Raw genomic sequence first — 18,851 nt, 5'->3', positions numbered from 1 at the left:
TTAAAATATAAAGGTCTTGTAAATTATATTTTATATAAAATAATAAAGAAAACACTTAGAATATTTATACTTTTATAATACGGTTTTGTATATATAGTTTATATGTGGTGTTATTTTTAAAATTATAGCTATTAAATTGGTGGAGATAAATATTAGCCTTTTGGTGTGAAAAGTGGTCCAAATGGGAGGGTGGTCCACATGTGGGCCGCTTGACTTACTTGATACGCTTTCAGAAGATTGTGAAAGCTCCACCCGGCACTTAGAATTCTTTGATATGGAAAATAAGATGCGAGCCTGGGAAAATACGTATGAAGACATCCCAGAGTCTCTGCGGGCATATGAAGGTGATCCAACTTCCGGTGTGAGACGTCAGGAGACTCATATTGAAAACCACCTGCATTAACTCCTGCACTGACTTAGTTCAGATACTTAGTGAGACTCCAGCGTGGTCCATGACAGGAGCTCGGCATTGTCTGCATCATTGAATCAGCCTCGAGACCAATGAGCGAATTTGACACATTTCTTCTTGAACCAAGTCCGGCCGTCAAGAACGACGGGGGAGTTATGCCCCTGGTGTCTGGATAAGCTTGTGAGCCGAGGAGCAGAGAAAACTGCGGGGTGCGTAGGTCCACAGAAAAGGCCCGCAAATGATGAAAATGCCGCGGTTCGAGGAGCTGCCACTGGCAGTGCAAGCAGGCTGCAGCCATTTCGAAGGCCAGACCCGCAGAAAACGGCATTCGAATCACTTTCCACCCTGATTCTCTTTTCATGGTGAATACAATCCACAAACCTTCGGCATCAAACACGCCCACAAGCCACTCGAGGAAAGCAGACACGAAACGATGCCGGAAAACGAACAGGCACAAGAGACTCCACACACAAGCCAACGCCTGTGCAACACCCCGGAAGCACCGAAAGCAGAAGTCTTAGTCAAGTCTCAGCCAGATTCCGAACAAGTTTCGACCAGGAAATTCAAACCAGTTCATTTTCTCGTCGCCGACGACAATAAGATCATGAGAATGCTTGTCACCAAGCTCATGGATCAGTTGGGTCACAACTGCGACTTGGTAGTCAACGGCGAAGAAGCAGTCGAGGCGTATAAGGAAAGGCATCAGGTCTTTCAGTGCATCCTGATGGATGTTTCAATGCCTATCATGGATGGTATTGAGGCCACAAGGCTTATTCGCACATTTGAAACTGAAAACAAATTGAACCCTGGCTTTATTGTGGCTCTTACTGCCGGGACTCGGACGCTGTTCAAAGAAGACAGGGACAGAATGCGCAAGTTCGGCTTCACTACTGCGTTGAGAAAGCCCTTCCACCTGAAGGATGTGAATAGTCTTGTGGATGAGCTGGGTCTTTTCCGCGAGGTTTGAGTGGGAGCCCTGTCCTGCTGGTCGCAGGGAGTAGCCATGGGCATCCAACCTCGAAGTCAACTTAGGACTGGAGTTCGAGAGAGTAAACTCACTGATTCGACTGTTCCATCATTTTGTCTAGCTGTGGATTGGACTCTTTGTTAATACATTTGGGAGGTTGATGTTCGAAGTGGCCAGTGGTTTGAGTCATCAAACTGAAGAAGAAATATCCAAGGTCAGCTTTAATGTCCAAAACACTCTCGGATGTGCCACGTTATCCCGCACTAAGTTGGCCCGGCCGTATTGTTCTTGTTCTTGTGGCGCTACAACCAACAGCAAACAACCCCGCCCCAGGCACCCGTCCAAGTCAGCGCTTAACCATAACAACGTCCTTCTCTCCACACTAGCTCTAGGCTAGATCCTTCAACAGTTAAGCTATAGTCCGGCTAATCCATCCGCGGATCGACTAAACTGACCAATCCCCTCGGAGATAACTTCAGGGAATCAGCTCCAGTGCAACGACGCTCCGGGACCTCGATCCTTGCAAGCCCGCGCCTTGGCACGCTCAGGCGGAGCTGAACCAGTTGGTGTCCTTTCTTAATCCCAAAGTTCCCGTTGCATCTTGACTTCACTCATGTTTCCCATGTCAGCAGCTGGCGATAGCATTCGTACGAGCTAGGCTGAGCTGAAAAACAACCCTGACGCCATCGGACCCTCGTCGCGACAGCACGGCTTCGCGTCATCATGTTCCAACTGTTCCTAGCTGCGGCTGGCGCACTGCTGGCCTCGTACCTCTACTCGAGGCTGAGATACCTGCGCAGCAGGCAATTCGCACACATTCCACAGTTGCCGAACCACCTTCTCTGGGGCCATCTCAAGGCCTTCGGCGAGTTCACGAGTCAAGGGATACGCGACCGTCACCCAGGTATGCTGTTGAGATGCGTCCGCTTAGAGCAATCTTGCTCATGATGTCTACTCTCAACAACCATGCTTGGCGAGACGGCAACTGACAGTCAGACAGATAAAATCTTCGAAGAGATGTGGGTATCGTTGGGCCGACCCCCGGTTATGCTCGTAGACCTCCGCCCTATCGTCCCTCCTATGGTTCTGGTCCCCAGCCATAGTATGGCCGAACAGATATCCAAGCAGTCTAATCTCTTCCCTCTGAGCACGCCCAAGTCCCCAACGTGGAGGCATATGATACCTATAATAGGAGAGACGTCAATTATAGGTAAAGAAGTGAGTTTCAATGTTCCATGACTGGTAAGCCTCACTAACGGTTGTGGTGTTGCCCAGGGTCAAGACTGGAAGGATCTCCGGAAACGGTATAATCCAGGTTTCTCACCTCAACATTTGTGGACTCTGTTGCCCCTCATCCTTGAGAGTATGGGACCATTCTTGAAGTACCTGGACGACTTTGCCTCTTCAGGAAAATCATTCTCTCTGGAACAACTCATGTCTAATTTAACCCTTGATATTATCGGTGCCGCTGTGATGGGAGCCGAACTCGACGCACAACAGTTGGGCAGCTCGAAGCAAGGCGAACTCGCCCGGCTATTCAATGAGATTGTGAAGACTTACCACGACGAGAAAAGCAATCTTCCATGGTGGCTGAACCCTCTGACTACATCGAAGCGATACCGACTAGCTAAGCGTACTGATGCGCTGGTAAAGGATACAATTCAGCAAAGATATACCGAGTTGAAAGAGGAAGTGAAAGGGAACCGATCACGGAGCATTGTGGCTCTCAGCATCCAAGATACAGAAGCCCTTACGCCGCAGCTCCTATCAGAGACATCAGACCAAGTCCGCAGTTTTCTATTCGCAGGACACGATACAAACGCGAGCATGCTCCAGTGGGCAATCTACGAGCTGAGCCGCACACCCCGCGCGCTCAAGGCAGTCCGCGACGAGCTCGATGAGGTTCTCGGGCCTGAAGCCGACCCACGCACCATATGTGCTACCCTCGCAGAGCGAGGCGAGCAAATCCTCCCCGGTCTGCATTACGTCAACGCCGTGATCAAAGAGACACTTCGCCTGCACCCCCCAGCCGCCACCGTCCGCATGACGCAACCTGGAGCCGGCTTCACAGTTCGCGCCCCGACCGGCGAGGAATACAATCTCGACGGGACCATGATGTACTCCGCGCACAGTATCATCCAGCGGGACCCATCCGTCTACGGAGACACGGCGGATGTCTGGCGCCCTGAGCGCTGGCTCGGGGAGGCGGCCAAGAGCATCCCCGCCAGTGCATGGCGGCCGTTTGAGAGGGGTCCGAGGAATTGCATCGGGTCCGAACTTGCGAATCTCGAGTCTCGTATCATCATCAGCGTTGTGGCCCGGAAGTACGATTTTGTTAAGGTGGGGCTGGGTGAGAGCGTCTTGGATGAAAAGGGACTCCCTACGCTTGATGGCAATGGCCAATATAAGGTCAAGTCGGAGTTATATAACGTAAGTCCTGGTTCCTTTTCCCTTCTAATGCAAGCCTTTGAAAAGAGATGTTTCTAATAGCTTTATGTGCCAACTCATAGACTCGCCGGTTGACGTCCAGGCCGGTAGATGGAACTACCATGAAGGCCAAGTTAGCTTCCCAGAAGTGAACAGGTGCTGGTTTTATTCCCGAGGCACAACTCCCTGCGTCGAAGCTTTCCACTTTGAGCACAATACATTTGCGATCTAGCTGCTTACGGCGGCGAGCGTGGGGGGGCATGGGATTCTCATGCACGACGACATCAGCTGAATATGCGGGTAATCAGACAAAAAGAGGGGAAGAGGAGTATCCACGAGGCTTCTTAAACATGACTTGCCGTCTGGGAATTTGTAATTTGGCAGATAGATTCAACCCGAAATGGATGAGAAGTTTTTTGAAAAACAACTGCAGTCTTGTCGGACGAAGACGGAAGATGTGACCTGGCTGGAAATTCTTAATTACTCGGTACAGGCGTCTTCCCCAAATGAGACTTAAGACTTCCAACTTCAGGCCTTTGCGCTAACCACCGTCTTCATGGCCAGGACCCGCAAATCAGTACGGCAGAACACCGATCCGAGTTGAGATCGACTGAGGCCTTCATGAGCTTTCTGAAGCGCGAGGTACGGCTGCAACGCCTTGGCGCCGCAGGGCTATAGTCTTGACGGGTGAGGACAACGGGTCATGGAGCACTGCTGATCATCGATCAAATAGCCACCTTTTGCGTCGCGAGAATTGGCAGATGGAGTCAGTCTTAAAGATGGAATTAGACTGATGTAAGAGTTCTCCTACTCCTTTCCCTATATCTGTGGTTGTGACTAAGACGGCATTTCTTTCCAGTCTCCAGACGAAAGCTAAGGATCCTGAGGCTTTTTCTCCCGGCGTGATATCTTTGGAGACATCGTCTTACAGAAGTCTCATAAGACAGTTCCGATTGTCCTATCGATGTCTCGATTCTTCGAGCGCAGTTGGGCCATGTTTCTGGTGGGCGCATGTTGGGGACTATCTTCGTACGTTGAACACCCACCCCTACCTTCTGATTGCTGTACTCGAGGGAGTCATATGGCGGCAGTAGTTGATATCCGATCTGAGCCATTTGATTTCTGACTTAATCTAGAGCTCATTTTCCGAAAGTCCGATGTGGAATGGAAGGGCACTTCCAGGGGTCGGGAAATGATGTTGTCATACTCCTTTGTCACTGACATGACTTCCGGCTATGTGAAGGCAGTAGAGGAAATGAACTTCAGGGAAGTTCTGGATGACTTAGTTCTCTGCGGCAGACCTGTCTCCCACCCCCTACTTCTTCCAGTCCTAATATTGTGTCACGAACTGTCCTCCAAAAACGACCAGAAGCAGCGGGCACTAAGAACAGAGCTTCGCACATTGGACGACGCCCTGATCTCTCGGTATTCAGTGACCCCTGCACCCCACTATGGTCCTGAGAAAGACCCAGAACTTGACAACATCAGCAAGAGAATCGCCGTCTGCCAGACTGAGGTCCTTCAGAAAAGGCCGCAGGCGTGGCAGAACGTCGTCGACAACGTCAGGCGTGCGGCGGCGCATTTTTGGGATCGTACTCCGGCCGAGAAGAAGAGTCCCGAGCTGATAGACTTGCATGACACTTTGATGAATCGGCTTGACTTCCTGGATGTCAAGTTGCAGGGCATCGAGAATCATGCCCATGTTACCCTGGAAAGACTCGGCGTTCTTCGAGAGGTGGTAAGAAAGCCGATGTTCTTGTCAGAGATTATGTTGGGAATCAAGTTAACGTACAAACTTTCATAGGTACATAATATCATTACCCAGAGGGAATCGAGATTGAATCTGGAGATCGCTATTCAACAAAAACGCTTGGTGAATAGCAGCGGTCGCGAAAGCGCATCGATGAAGACCTTGACATTGATCGGGTCATTCTTCCTCCCGGGAACTTTCATATCATCTATCTTCAGCATGCCATTCTTTGATTTCAGCAGTGGTATGTAGCAATCCTGCAGCTCGCCGAGACTCGATCAGAGTCTCCCACCGAGTACAGATCTTTTGCCCAGGCTGATACATACCTATTAGATCTGAACGGACACGTGTCACGAAGCTTATGGATATACTTCGTGTTGTCAACACCTCTGACACTCATAGTATTTGGGCTGTGGTTAATGTTCGACACAACGGCCCGGCGTAAAGACGACCCCGACGCAGAAGATGACAGCGACGAAGCAAAGATTGCGGGGCGGCTGGAGGCTCGAATAATGAGAAAGATAAGCATGAAGACGGGTATCAGGGTGGCTGGCACTGGAGAATTTCCTAGAGCAAGATCCACGCTGGGACAAGCTTAGGTGATGAAACCCAAGTGCGGTAGGACAGGCGACAAATCTGGACTGGCAGCGTCGGGTATGATGAAGTGATCGGTTGCAGGGTGGATTTAGCTCTTTAGGACGACCTCGACTGCATGGCTTAACCACCGTTCGAGAGACCCATCACTTGACCAAAGTGGAACCACAGTTTTCCAGGCAAACATTGGCTCGCATGTAGAAATGGTTACTATGTGTGTAGCGCTTGCATGTTGTGCCGCCGCCCTGCGTATTTATATTTGATGTCGGACGGTTCCCATGTGCAGTCAAGGCTGTCCGGTTGCCCACTTCGAACATCCACATGGAACGGCTGTTCACTTCTGACTTACCGCTCGCCTCCGTGCGGTTTTAGGAGTCAGCGTACGCCCACCCAGCTTCCACAGTACGCCCACCCAGCTTCCAGCGTTGGCCCACCCAGTACTTCCTTTTCTTAGTATTATATTAATAAGACTAGGTACTTTTCTAAGTTTACCCCGCATATAAGAAGCTAGGGTAGCTATTTTCCAATTTAAGCGATACTTTAAAAATACAAGCCTAAAAAGCTTAGAGGGCCCTAGAGCGCCTAGAGCCCCCAGAGCGCCCAGAGCCCCCAGAGCGCCCAGAGGGCCCCAGAGCGCCTAGAGGGCCCCAGGGCGCTTAGAGCGGCGAGGGCGCCTAGGGCGGCGAGGGCGGCGAGGGTGGGCGAGGGCGGCGAAGGTGGCCAAGGGCGCCGAGGGGGCAGAGGGCAGAAGGGTAGAAGTAACTTTTAAGTTGCAAATAAAGGGGTAGTTATAAAACCCCTTTGAAATAGCTATAGCTTTGCTAATTTAGAAACCCCGCAGTACCTGCATTTTAGTGCGGATGCAGCTAATTTTCTTTATACTGGGTGGGTCAACGCTGGAAGCTGGGTGGGCGTACTGTGGAAGCTGGGTGGGCGTACGCTGACTCCGGTTTTAGGGTTACAACGTTGTCGCAAACGGTGGGACACATCTGTCTGCACTATTTGGCAGCACTTCCGACGCCTCGGGGCCATATATCCAGCCCTCCTCAGGGCCGAGGTCAGAGCCAGGGAGCGCTACGCCTCCGTCGTTTTAAACCAACGCAAAGTCGACGGCATCGAGATTGAATCCCGTGTCGAAGTGTTTGTTGGTTCGTGACCACGAAAGCCATAGCCTGCGCCTCAGTGCTCTTGGCCGAGCCGTTCAATCTATTCAGTCTGACGCTTCCCTCTGTTATTTGATCGAGCCTCGGTTTTTGCGACGATCTAAATTTCTGTGTGCCATTCGACAGGCTTACGGCCCCCACCACATATCATGGCTAATATATCTCTGGAGGACCTGGATGCCGAGCATCTCCAGCCTTTACGTCAAGCTCTCTCGAACGTACTCTCTACACCAGTCGCCGAGTCCACGTATGCCCAGGTCATAGACGGCATGCCATTATCGGCTGTTTATTCATAGAATCATTGGTATTCGAAGAACTTCCCTGTCGAGACCCACGATGAGTTATGCCCTGGCTCCCTTGAGAAGGCGATAGCATTTCGCTCAAATTTTGATTTCACTTTACTGCAGGTCGAAGCAAAGGCAAGTTGGGCAATTCCATCAGCTCATCTCAAAACCAACTTCCAGACACCTGATTCCAATGTCAAAAATGGTGACTTGCTGTCTGACCTGCCAATAGACCGTCCAAGCATATCAGAACACTGCGCCTGGATCGGTGGCCTGGAAACTTCGGCTGCTCGAACTCCTTGCAGTCGCGATTCACGATATTGCCGCCATGCTCTGGAGCTTGGACGATGGTATTCACAAACACGCAGAGCTTGAGGCCTGGCGCACAAGTAGACTTGAAAGCGGGCCGCTGGACGCCAATGAGGAAGTTAAATTGCCGCCCCATACCTGGTTCTGGCACTATGACTATGAAGACCACAAACAGTATCCCAAAGGGGTCGCGGATGTCGTCGGTTACTGGGCGGAAACACGAATATTTGGAGGGGTCGTGCTTTTCGACCGTGGCGAGAGTGATGAGGAGGTGAGTTACATTAGCTCCATTCTAGTCCCCTGTTGTTTTCACTGCACGGTATGCTAAGAAAGGCGTCTAGTGCAACGGGGTTTACTTGCATAATGCGAATGTCTCCATGTACGGCTACACGATTGCACCCCCGACGGAAGACCAGTTCAATGACCTGTTGGGCTTCCTCCTTTCTCCGAGCCCGGACACCGCTCAGAGCCCCCTCCCTATCATCATCACTCCCGCCAACAAGTGGCGCTGGGACCCGTGGGATGCCATGGAAACCTACCACATCTTCCGGGACCGCTATGAGAGGAAGCTGCCCCCGCGCCATCTGTACCAACGCAAGCATAACGTGAAGGTTAAGGATTGGCCGGAGCTCGCTGACATATCGATCCTGAGGAGGGAGGATTTTTCGGGAATACCCGTCTCAGAGGCCGAGAAGGCTGCTGCGACGGAGCGCCTGAAGCAAATCACGCCGTCGTCCCGGTACTGGCAGCGCTATGGGAGTGAATGTAAGAAGCTGCCAGTGGTGTGTTTTCGACAGTGCTCGAGGATTAGTGATCACGATAGCAAAAAAAGGACGACGGCTCAATGCTTAGCATGCCGTATTGAGTCTATAGTAGCTGGACATTGGAAACTAGGCAATGGTCTAAATCCCCAAGCCAGCGATTTCTCTACTTGCCTCCTGATATCGACGAAGCTACGTCTTTCTCAACAGTTGACATCACCCTTTCCGCGTGCTCTACATAGTCTAACGTAAGCTGAGTTTTGACGCTCGCCTTAACTTCAGCAAGACGGCGCTTCCAAAATCCCCATCTTTCAGTGCTCAGTCCCGGCAAACCAGTCCATAACTCAAGTCCCCGGTACGCTCTCTTTTCTGCCTCATCGAGATCCTCGTTCAGTAGGGTCTCGCGAAGGAGCTTCGGCCCCGCCTGGATGATCCACTCGCTAGCAACAGCGATTTTGCAGTCATTTTCGTGCGAGTCGGGGCCAAAGACCGCTTCTAGGCCTTCTCGGAGCTGCCATATAGGAAAGTTCCTCCATCGAACTATTCCGGATCCGAACAAACGAGCATTGAAAGAATTAAGGTTGAGCCACTCATCGGGAGTCTGGACTTCGTCCACATCATGCTCATCTTCCATAGTGAACCCTAGAGGTGAGTATATGTTAGCAAAACAACTCCTACTGGGGGATATTGAAGACCTTGGGTGTGTTCAGAACTTACCACTCCAACCGTCTCGCATTCTCATCCCAAGTGCTGTTAAAAATTCTTTGCGCCATGCCTCCTCCGGTGAGACTGTGATGAACTTGACAGTGCTGACAAGCAATTCCTGGCCGATATGTCGACTTGGAGTCTGCTGAGCGGTGCGCATAAAGAGCGTTGCCAAGTTCTCCAGTAGAAACGCATTCCGATTCTTGTCCGCCGTTAATGGCAAGATTCTCTTTATTTCGATGAAGAGAGCTTGTGCCGCCTCTTGGGCTGATACTGACGGGGACGGCGGAGACAGGGAATTCAGGCCGGTCTCGAAGGCGTCCACAATCTGTTCGGGCTCGTCGTCGATGAAGATAGGGAGGTTATCTCTAAGAGTCTCTAGATCCGGTTGATCGTAGGCATGGCCGATCTGGGTTAATTTGCGGATAGTTCTCATGATTATTCAAATAGGTAACCAAACGTAACAAGGAGTTGAAAAATCTTCCGCCCGAAAGGTTTGCAGAGCTCAGTTCAATGATATTTTCTTCGAGCGCGGTCTGGGTCCCCGCCGATCGCCGACCCTGGTGACTCATAATCCTTCGAACCAGTCATAGATTTGATTGGCAGACTTGATCTGTTGGTTTAATTCTCAAAGTTGTTGGCACTTGAATCTGGTCCATTCTGTGTTTAGGCAGCCGAGGGGGCACGATGAGGAATTATGGGCAAGCTGGTGTTGGATGTTTTGCTGAAAGTCAGGGCAACAAGTGTCCGGAAGATGTATAGCTAAGGGGCTTATAATATTCAGGCTTTGCTATGCATAGCAAGTTGTATTACTATCCTAGCACATAATTATATGAGTATGAAGACCAACCTCTGCAATTCCGATATTGCTACCACAGGTTGCCCGGGTCCCCGAGAAACCCTCTATCAACCGACGTGGAAGCTCCAAACGCGACTCTCAACATCAGTGTCAACCAGCCGTCTATTGGCGTTGTCAACCTCACCAACGTCAACGATAGAGACCTGCTGACAACCATCATGCGGATGGCCATCGTACGTTGGGATCGGGTAGCCGAACGCGAAGCCGCCGCAGGCGCTCGAGGCAATGCCACGAGTTGGTTGGACACGATGACCGCTCAGGACTGGGCCTGGAAGTCCTCGTTGGTGCCGCTGCTGGACGCAGGCTTGACATCGTCGCGATCAGAAGTCCGGCCAGACAGCTGGGGGGAGGAGCACAAGGCGAAGCACATGGTGTGGATCTGGACTGGACTCGTTGGCAGGCGCTTGGGACTAGGGGAGGACTGCCGTCGTGATGTGAGCTCCACGTGCAGAGCTCTCCCTGCGCGGGAACTTCCGTCTCGCACTGTGCATTTAAGTACCAATTGTGCGAGATCATAACCTTGAAGATTGACATCTATCTCTTGTCTTACATACAGTCGCGGTTCGCGATTCGCTATTCGGTATATTAAGTGCCTAATTCCGGTCGATCAAGAGATCTGCAGCTTCGGTGGTAATCAAAAGGGCGCATGCATACGTGGTCGAGGTAGTGTAATGATAACCTCGGAAGTAAGGAGTTAGCGTACGCCCACCCAGCTTCTACAGTACGCCCACCTAGCTTCCAGCGTTGGCCTACCCAGTATAAGGAAAATTAGCTGCATCCGCATTAAAATGCAAGTACTGCAGGGTTTTTAATAAGCCAGGGTAGCTATTTTCTAATTTAAGCAATACTTTAAAAATACAAGCCTAAAAAGCCCAGAGGGCCCTAGAGCGCCCAGAGCGCCTAGAGCGCCTAAAGCGCCCAGAGCCCTTAGAGCCCCCAGAGCCCCCAGAGCCCCCAGAGCCCCCAGAGCCCCCAGAGGGCCCCAGAGCGCCCAGAGGGCCCCAGAGCGCCCAGAGCCCCCAGAGCGCCTAGAGGGCTGCAGAGCGCCTAGAGCCCCCAGAGCCCCCAGAGCGCCCAGAGGGCTGCAGAGCGCCTAAAGGGCCGTAGAGCGCTTAAAGGGCGCAGAGGGCGCAAAGGGTTGCAAAGGGCGGCAGAGGGCGGCAGAGGGTAGAAGTAACTTTTAAGTTGCAAATAAAGGGGTAGCTATGGGACCCCTCTAAGGTAGCTATGGGACCCCTTTAAGATAGCTATAGCTATGCTTTATTAATAACCCCGCAATACTAATATTTTATAGCGCATGCAATTAATTTCCTTATATTGGGTGGGCTAACACTGGAAGCTGGGTGGGCGTACTATAGAAGCTGGGTGGGCGTACGCTGACTCGGAAGTAAGTACCGATCATGTTGATAAGCGCAGACATCATAGCGGGTCTATACACTCACTGTACTCGCCGCGTTTATTGCCGTTCTCTTCCCGGGCGGGTTAAAGTTCACACCTCTGTTGCAATAAATTAGTAATTGTGCATTGTGATAAATCCGTGTGGTAGAAAAAATCGGCGATGTGGTCAGCATCCCTTTTGTCTCTTTGCTGTTGTGTTGCTCACCGCTCCGAAACCGCCGTTGGAAACTGCCGTCTTCAAGACATAAAACGTCGCCAGAGTCGCATCGGTAGTTTATGCCGAGTCAATCCTGACAACCCCTTCTACTCCAACACTACAAGTCTTCTGAATCTCCGGATCGGAGGACATAATATCTTGCCCCGGTAAGCAACAATGCAATCCCTCCGACAATCTAGACACCTGTTGAGCGCAGTGAAGGCGCAGGTGGAGCGGGACCAAGACAGGGCACGACTGCGGACCCTCGACGCCGAAGACAGCGAGCCAGCAGCGGCAGCACCCAGCGACGAGAACGCCGACCCGGAGAAGACCGCCCAAGATGCCGAGCCAAGCCGCCGCCCGTCGGCCGAGTCCATCCCGCGCCCCTCGGTGAGCAGCGGAAGCAGCAACTCCTCCGAAGTCTTGGATGGGCTCTCAAACACCGCCCAGCGCGTGCCCACTGCAGCCACGCAGTATACCGCCCGCGCGGCTCTGGGTCACTCGTTGACGGGCGTTCATGCGCGAGACCGCCTCACGCATGAGGGCAAGGGCGAGAAGGTGTTCGTTGTAGGCTGGGAAGGTCCCGATGACCGTCTGAACCCACGGAATTGGACGGTAAGCAGCGACTGGACCTGGTTTGTGACTCAACGAGGATATGGAGCTACCAGTGTCATGGAATATCTCACTATATCAATAGACGTCTTCATAAGACTGCAAGTCATGAGACAAGCTATGGACAGGATGCATCCTGACCTACACCCCGCTGAGCGAATCCTATCACCGGGCCCTTTGGAAGCTAATCTCAAGGTCTACAGTACGCCCGCCGAGTGAGCTGCACCCTCCAAATCTCCCTCATCGCCGCCGCCGTGGGCGCAGCCTCGGGCATAGACGCCACCGTCCTCCCGCAGGCGGCCTCGTCCCTCGGGGTAAGCGAGGTCGCCGAGTCGCTGGCGACGGGCCTGTACCTCGTCGGCATGGGCATGGGCAGCCTCGTCGCGGGGCCCTTCTCCGAGACGTTCGGCCGCAACGCCGTCTACACCGGGTCCATGGCCGTCTTCATGGTGTGGATCATGGCGTCCGCGCTGGCGCCGAATTTCGGGTCGCAGATCGTGTTCCGCTTCCTGGCCGGGTGCTCGGCTTCCACGCCGCTCGTGTGCTCGGGCGGGAGCGTGTCGGACATGTTTGACAGCATCGAGAAGACGTGGGCTTTCCCGCTATACGCGATTGCTGCGTTTGGGGGCCCCATGCTGGGCGCGGTAATGGGTGCGTATATTGGGCCTTCGACGCTTGTGAGCTGGCGGTGGACTGAGTGGACCATGTTGATCCTGTCTGGGCTGGTGGTCTGCTGGGTTTTCTTCCTCATGCCTGAGACCTACTCGCCGCTGCTTTTGCGGTGGAAGGCGAAGCACCTGCGGCGTGTGACTGGGGACGACCGGTTCCGCTCGGAGCATGAGATTGTCAAGGCGACGCTGTTCAGTCGGCTGAAGGTCAGCATGACTAGGCCGTTCCTCATGTTTACCGAGCCGATCATCCTCGCCATGACCGTGTACCTGTCGGTCGTTTACATCGTCCTCTTCACGTTCCTCATCGGATGGCCCTACATCTTCGAGTACACCTACGGCATCACCCAAGGACTCAGCAACATCATTTTCATCTCGATGTTTGTCGGCCTGCAATTCACCTTCCTGCTCATACCGATCGTCTACCGGATGACAGCCAAGCAAGTCAAAGAGGCCGAATCCCGCGGCGAGGGACAACAATTCAACCCGGAGATCCGCCTCTGGTACGCCATGCTCGGCCCGGCCGTGAGCATCCCCATCTCGCTCTTCTGGATGGGCTGGACGGCGAGCCCGGACATCAGCATCTGGTCGCCCATCCTCGCCGCCGCGCTGTTCGGCTTCGGCGTGATGGGAATATTCATCTGCGCCTACATGTACGTCATCGACTCGTACGAGATGTTCTCGGCGTCGGCGCTGACCTTCACCGCCCTCGTGCGCTACATGGCCGCCGGCGGGATGACGGTCGTGGGCATCCCGTTCTACACCAACATGGGCGTCCATTACACGCTGACCATACTGGCGTGCATTTCGTGCGTCCTTGTTCCTGTGCCTTATGCCCTGTACAAGTGGGGTTATAAGCTGCGGAAGAGGAGCAAGTATGCCGTGTCTCGTGAGATTTAACGGGATGGAGTGTTCTCGTCTGGTATATGAGAAGCCCTCACTCTGGCGGAACAGACGAGATGACGATAGCTGCGGACTCAAGTTACGGTAGAAAGGGGCAGAAGATGGACAGCAACTCGGGCAACCGGCCTGTTTGCCACGATAGAGTATTGTGCGGGTGGTTGAGATCAACGATGGAATTAGAATGGATACCCTCTTGATAGACTGTTCTTGGCCCATAATTGTTGCACTCATGGGGTCGAGTCGCGTGGAATGGGACACACAGAGTCAGGAAAATGAGCATGTGGTTGTAATGCATTCAATTAATGGAGTTCATCAAGGTCTAGCCTCGGTTTCTATGCAACGCCCATTCCAGATGCCGAAAATCCCAATCAGTCCTGTACCGTACCGTATGTTCCCCCGAATGTCCCCTTGTGAAGTTTCCCTATAGCAGAGTCGATGCAATGACTGCAACAGCAGCAAGGAGCAGGCCGGTGTTCCCCACGACGGAGGTGCGGCCGGCGTCGCTCGAACCCTGGATGACGGTGGCACTGTTAGATCCCTGAGAGGCACTCTCGCTCGCGCTACTTGAAACGACAGAGGCAGGGTTCGCAGTAGAAGCATCGGCAGCAGAAGCATCAGAAGAGGCATCAGAGGCAGCGTCGGGGGTGGAGGCATCAGAAGCAGAACCGGACGAGGCATCGGAGGAGGAAGCATCGGAAGCACCTGCAGAAGAGCCATCTGCAGAGGAGGATGAAGCAGTCGCAGAAGCAGGGGCCGCAGATGAACTGACCGCAGACGAAGCAGAATCAGAGGAGGAGCCGCCCTTCTCAGCCGTGGTGTCGCCGCCCTGGGACTTGCCGCCGGCGCCAGATGTGCTGGCCGTGCCGTTCTGGGACGCCGACGAGCCGCCGGCGGCCGAACCACCCTGCTGAGAAGAACCGCCAGACAACGAGGACGAGGAAGAAGCAGAAGCAGAAGCTGGGGCGGTGGAGTTCGCACTGGTGCTTGGGCTGCTGGGGCTCGCACTGGTGCCACTTACCGAGCCGGAACCACCGCTCGACGATGATCCGCTGCTAGAAGACCCCGACCCAGAAGACCCGGACGTGGACCCGGAGCTGGGCGTGATGGCCGCCTCGGTGGGCGAGACGACCTTTGCCTGGCCCGCAAAGTCGCACGCGGTGCTCGCCTTCTTCTGGTTGGCGTAGTACTCGTTGAGCGCGTGCGTGAGCTGCTGGACCGGGTTGCACATGACGAAGTCGCCGTAGGTGCCCTTTGCCGCGTCGGAGGTAATCCCCGCGCACGCCTTGGCGTCCATGCCGCAGACGGTGCCGAACAGGGAGCCGATCTTCTCGGCGTCGCCCGTCGTCGCCTCGGTCGGCACGCACGAGGACGAGGCCACCATGTTCTCGCACAGCGTCGCGTTGGGCGTGGGCGGCAGCGCCTCGGCCGCCTCCCACAGGCCCGCCGTCACGGCTGGGCAGGCGCGGGGCACGTTGGACGCCGTGTACGAGTTCATGGAGATGCTTGGGTTAGCGGTGTCGGCGGCTGTGTTCTTGATGGCGGTCGCGAGGGCCTGGAAGTCCTTGCGGGGCGTCACGGTCGTGCCGGATTGGTCGACGAGACCTTGGTTGGCGGTGATTAGTTCTCTCGCCCTCTCCCCTTGTCCAAGGTTTCCTACAAGCTGAAATGCAACTTACCAAAGTCGTTCTGCTCCTGGAAGTACTCGTAGACGATTCCTCCGCTCCAGACCTTGTTCATCTGGTCGCTGTACAGCACACCAGTCTCCTGCCAGACCCTCGACTCGCCACCGCCGGGGTTGTTGCAGCCATACTCGGAGAAGAAAGCAGGCACCGAGTAGTTCGCAAAGGCCTGGGTCCGCTCCTCGTACCCACTCGCCTGGAACGTGCTCTGGCCACACCACTCGTAGATGTTGTACCCCCAGAAGTCGACGGCGCTGGCCTGGTCCTGGCCGCAGTTGAAGTAGTTGGCCAGGTTATCTCTGGTCTCGGCGTCGTCATTGGTAGCATATCCGACACCGAGCCAGCGGCCAAAGTTCTTGGACTGGATGTAGGCCTTCGAGTCCCGGACGGCGGCCTTGATGAAGGCCGAAGCGGCGGTGTTGGTCTTGTTGTTGGTGACCTCATTGCCGGCGAAGAAGCCGATCGTGTTGGGATATTGGCCGAGGTTGTCAATGACCCCCTGGTACCGGGCAAAGAGGTCCGTGTTCCAGCTGGGGTTGTCGCGCTCGACCGACTCGCCCGGCACGCTCAGGTCCGCGATCACGTAGATGCCCGCGTCGGCGAGGGCGTTCATGCACACCTGGTGGTCGGCCTTGGGGTCGATGGCGTAGACGCGGATCGTGTTGGTGCCCAGCTGCTGCAGGAAGGGGATGTCGCGCGCGCAGCTCGCCGTGTCCGCCAGCGAGTCGATGAATGTTGCTTGGCCGCCCTCTGCCGTGCCGCCGGGGCCGATGCCCTGTTGGTATGCCACGCCCTTGACGAAGAATTGTGTGCCGTTTGACGAGTAGAAGAAATATTGGCCCTGATGCAGATCATTAGATGCAGATCCAGGGTCCAGTGGTGGAAATGTGGGCTTACCTTGGCGACGATGGGATCTATGACAGCCGCCGCATTTCCAAGCAGCGTGGCGAAGATCGCCGTCTTGGTGAGGCTGGAAAACATTGTGCAGCAGGCGCACCGTTAGACCAAGCGTGAGGCGGCTTGGCACGTCAAGCTTTTTGCTTGTCTGCAGGCTTAGCGAGCTTGTGTATCTAGATTAAAGGGAGGGTTTGCCAGCAAGAACACGAAAAGAGTGACAGTCCAGACTGATGACAGTGAGAAAAGAATAGCAGACTCGAGCCTTCGTTGATGACGCAGGGTGGTCTGCGAAACGAACAATGAAGCGAAGAAAGGGAAAAGAAAGGATGGTGTGTAGCTCGAATCGAGGTCGGTAGGTAGTCAAGGAGTCGGATTGTTCCTCAAATCACCCTCATGAGGGAACCCACCAGCAGGTACTGCCGATTCAGGGGAACGGACTCCCGGGAGTGACGAAGGTAGCTTTCTCACCAAGCACGAGACACTGCGCCCCGTCCGGTGCGCCAGGTTAGAGTTACCAGACGATGTCTGACACACGAAGTTGTTGCGGTTGTGCTACTTCAGGAAGAACCAGTCGACTCTGAAACACGGAGCGCCTCCGACTGACAACCATGTACGTGCGCAGCACGCGAGCTCATTGGGCAGATCCTCCGCTTTTCAACTTCGTCTAACGGGGCCGTCAGCTAAATGTGGATGTCATGGAATCTTCCGATCGCGTTCGTATGCAGGCCAAATTAGACTACTCCAGCTTTATTATTATGTTTATCCACTCGACATCTCGCAGCTGGCCCGAAGCTGAGGGGGGTGGGGACACGGCGGGAACATCTTAGGGTTAGGAGATACCAGGGGCCACCCATCCCTGCCCATACCCATTTTGCGACAAGGCGACGCCGTTGAGAGCTAGGACATGTTTCTGCATGGCAGTTTGCCTGGGGTGAACCGATGATCATTTCCTTCCTCAATTCATGATGGAGTCATTTTGCGCCAACCGTTTCCCAGTCTGTGTATCACTAGACAACCACCCAGAGAATCTTGAAATCTCTGTAGGAAAAACTTTAGAGTTTCTTGTATGTCCAATTTCTGGCATCATTGTGTGACGAAAAAGAAAATGACTCATGTGAATTCTCGAGCTTCTGATTCGCAGGATCACATCTTGCTCAAAGATGCATCCCACTTCAGCCATACTTATCGTCTCTCTGTGTGGTATAATGCATTGCCCCTCTTCAGGCAATCCTGCCTGAATACCTAGGTACTCTTGCGCGTTCATAAGGATGCAATTGCTCTATTCCAAAGCCTTACTTAACGCCTTCCAGCGAGAGAATTTTGGTCGGCATTCTGGGGTAATAACCTTGAAACCGTCACGGGATGAAAAAGACTGCTTGGTCAGATCTGTCAAAAAAGTGTAGTGGCCATCCCTAATGTTCCCACCATTCTGAGTCAACAAGATGGCTGAGGTCACTTGTCGCTCAAAATGCTTGGCATATTCCTGCTTGCAGTTTCCAATCAGACACATGTGCACACAGAATCCTACGCCCGCCACAATCTCACCTCGGATCATCTCGGCCGCCCGGGGAGCGAAAGTGCAACATAGACCTATGGGCGTATGCCCAGGCCTATCACAATCACGCGGAGCCGGCATCACCGGCCAGTGCCTATCATCCGCCTAGTATCGGCTCCTTACCACGCTCCCGGTACGCGTGGGTCTGAGGGGCTGTGATTGCTCGAGATCCTCTCTGTGCTACGTCGGGCTGGATGGTGGTCAGCTATCTCTGGTGATGGGTCCGACTTGCGGGTTCCGACTCCCGGCCCGTCCAGGTTATCGCGGGCAGGCATGTTGATCACGGTGATAGACTTCTTATTGTACTGTCAATAATGCTCCTTCTATGGGAATGATGATATTCCTTCGCGGATAGTATAGTGACTATAAGAAACTTCGTAGTTTTCTATTACTAATGAAGTCACTCGTCGAGGCAACCTCAGCCTCTTCAAGTTCTAGTAATCATCCACATGATTGTGAATCGTGATGTCTCAGCGTGCTGCTTACAGCCCAGTACAGCCATCGTATTATGTGAGCCAATAGCCGGAAAACCCTTGTCTTTTGACGCCTTTGTCATGATGCCGGTGAAGATGCGGTGATGACAAACGTTTTGGTCTCAGGATGGAGAATGTCAATGTGGGCAGAGAGAAAAAAATATAATAATTACGCACACAGAGCATTCTTCACCTTATCTTTCGTTCTCACTGTGTCTTACTTCCTGGCTCACCGTCTTCCC

General features: G+C 53.5%; 6 protein-coding genes across 6 annotated transcripts; 4 read left to right on the top strand and 2 right to left on the bottom strand.

Annotated features, from left to right (window-relative positions):
• Positions 1-842: 842 nt before the first annotated feature.
• INS49_014304 (uncharacterized protein) lies at positions 843-1,376 on the top strand (the record flags this gene model as incomplete). Its single annotated transcript, XM_043174995.1, has 1 exon — positions 843-1,376. The coding sequence occupies one exon, from the start codon at positions 843-845 to the stop codon at positions 1,374-1,376; it is 534 nt and encodes a 177-aa protein (XP_043021940.1).
• A 723-nt stretch (positions 1,377-2,099) lies between these two features.
• Positions 2,100-4,481, top strand: INS49_014303 (uncharacterized protein; the record flags this gene model as incomplete). The annotated part of the gene is made up of 4 exons (XM_043174994.1): positions 2,100-2,280; positions 2,377-2,594; positions 2,652-3,806; positions 4,368-4,481. 4 exons carry the CDS (start codon positions 2,100-2,102, stop codon positions 4,479-4,481), a joined length of 1,668 nt encoding a protein of 555 aa, XP_043021939.1.
• A 2,978-nt stretch (positions 4,482-7,459) lies between these two features.
• INS49_014302 (uncharacterized protein) lies at positions 7,460-8,755 on the top strand (the record flags this gene model as incomplete). Its single annotated transcript, XM_043174993.1, has 4 exons — positions 7,460-7,594; positions 7,827-8,174; positions 8,245-8,668; positions 8,727-8,755. 4 exons carry the CDS (start codon positions 7,460-7,462, stop codon positions 8,753-8,755), a joined length of 936 nt encoding a protein of 311 aa, XP_043021938.1.
• Positions 8,756-8,830: 75 nt separating this feature from the next.
• On the bottom strand, positions 8,831-9,805 carry INS49_014301 (uncharacterized protein; the record flags this gene model as incomplete). Its single annotated transcript, XM_043174992.1, has 2 exons — positions 8,831-9,306; positions 9,382-9,805. The coding sequence occupies 2 exons, from the start codon at positions 9,803-9,805 to the stop codon at positions 8,831-8,833; spliced, it is 900 nt and encodes a 299-aa protein (XP_043021937.1).
• A 2,194-nt stretch (positions 9,806-11,999) lies between these two features.
• INS49_014300 (uncharacterized protein) lies at positions 12,000-14,002 on the top strand (the record flags this gene model as incomplete). Its single annotated transcript, XM_043174991.1, has 2 exons — positions 12,000-12,437; positions 12,638-14,002. 2 exons carry the CDS (start codon positions 12,000-12,002, stop codon positions 14,000-14,002), a joined length of 1,803 nt encoding a protein of 600 aa, XP_043021936.1.
• A 424-nt stretch (positions 14,003-14,426) lies between these two features.
• On the bottom strand, positions 14,427-16,665 carry INS49_014299 (uncharacterized protein; the record flags this gene model as incomplete). The annotated part of the gene is made up of 3 exons (XM_043174990.1): positions 14,427-15,607; positions 15,682-16,525; positions 16,582-16,665. 3 exons carry the CDS (start codon positions 16,663-16,665, stop codon positions 14,427-14,429), a joined length of 2,109 nt encoding a protein of 702 aa, XP_043021935.1.
• Positions 16,666-18,851: the final 2,186 nt, after the last annotated feature.

This window comes from Diaporthe citri, assembly GCF_014595645.1.
Source record: "Diaporthe citri strain NFHF-8-4 chromosome Unknown scaffold_7, whole genome shotgun sequence".
Lineage (NCBI taxonomy): Eukaryota > Fungi > Ascomycota > Sordariomycetes > Diaporthales > Diaporthaceae > Diaporthe > Diaporthe citri.
Note: the sequence above shows the minus strand (reverse complement) of the source record. Positions and strands in the feature narration are given on the sequence as shown.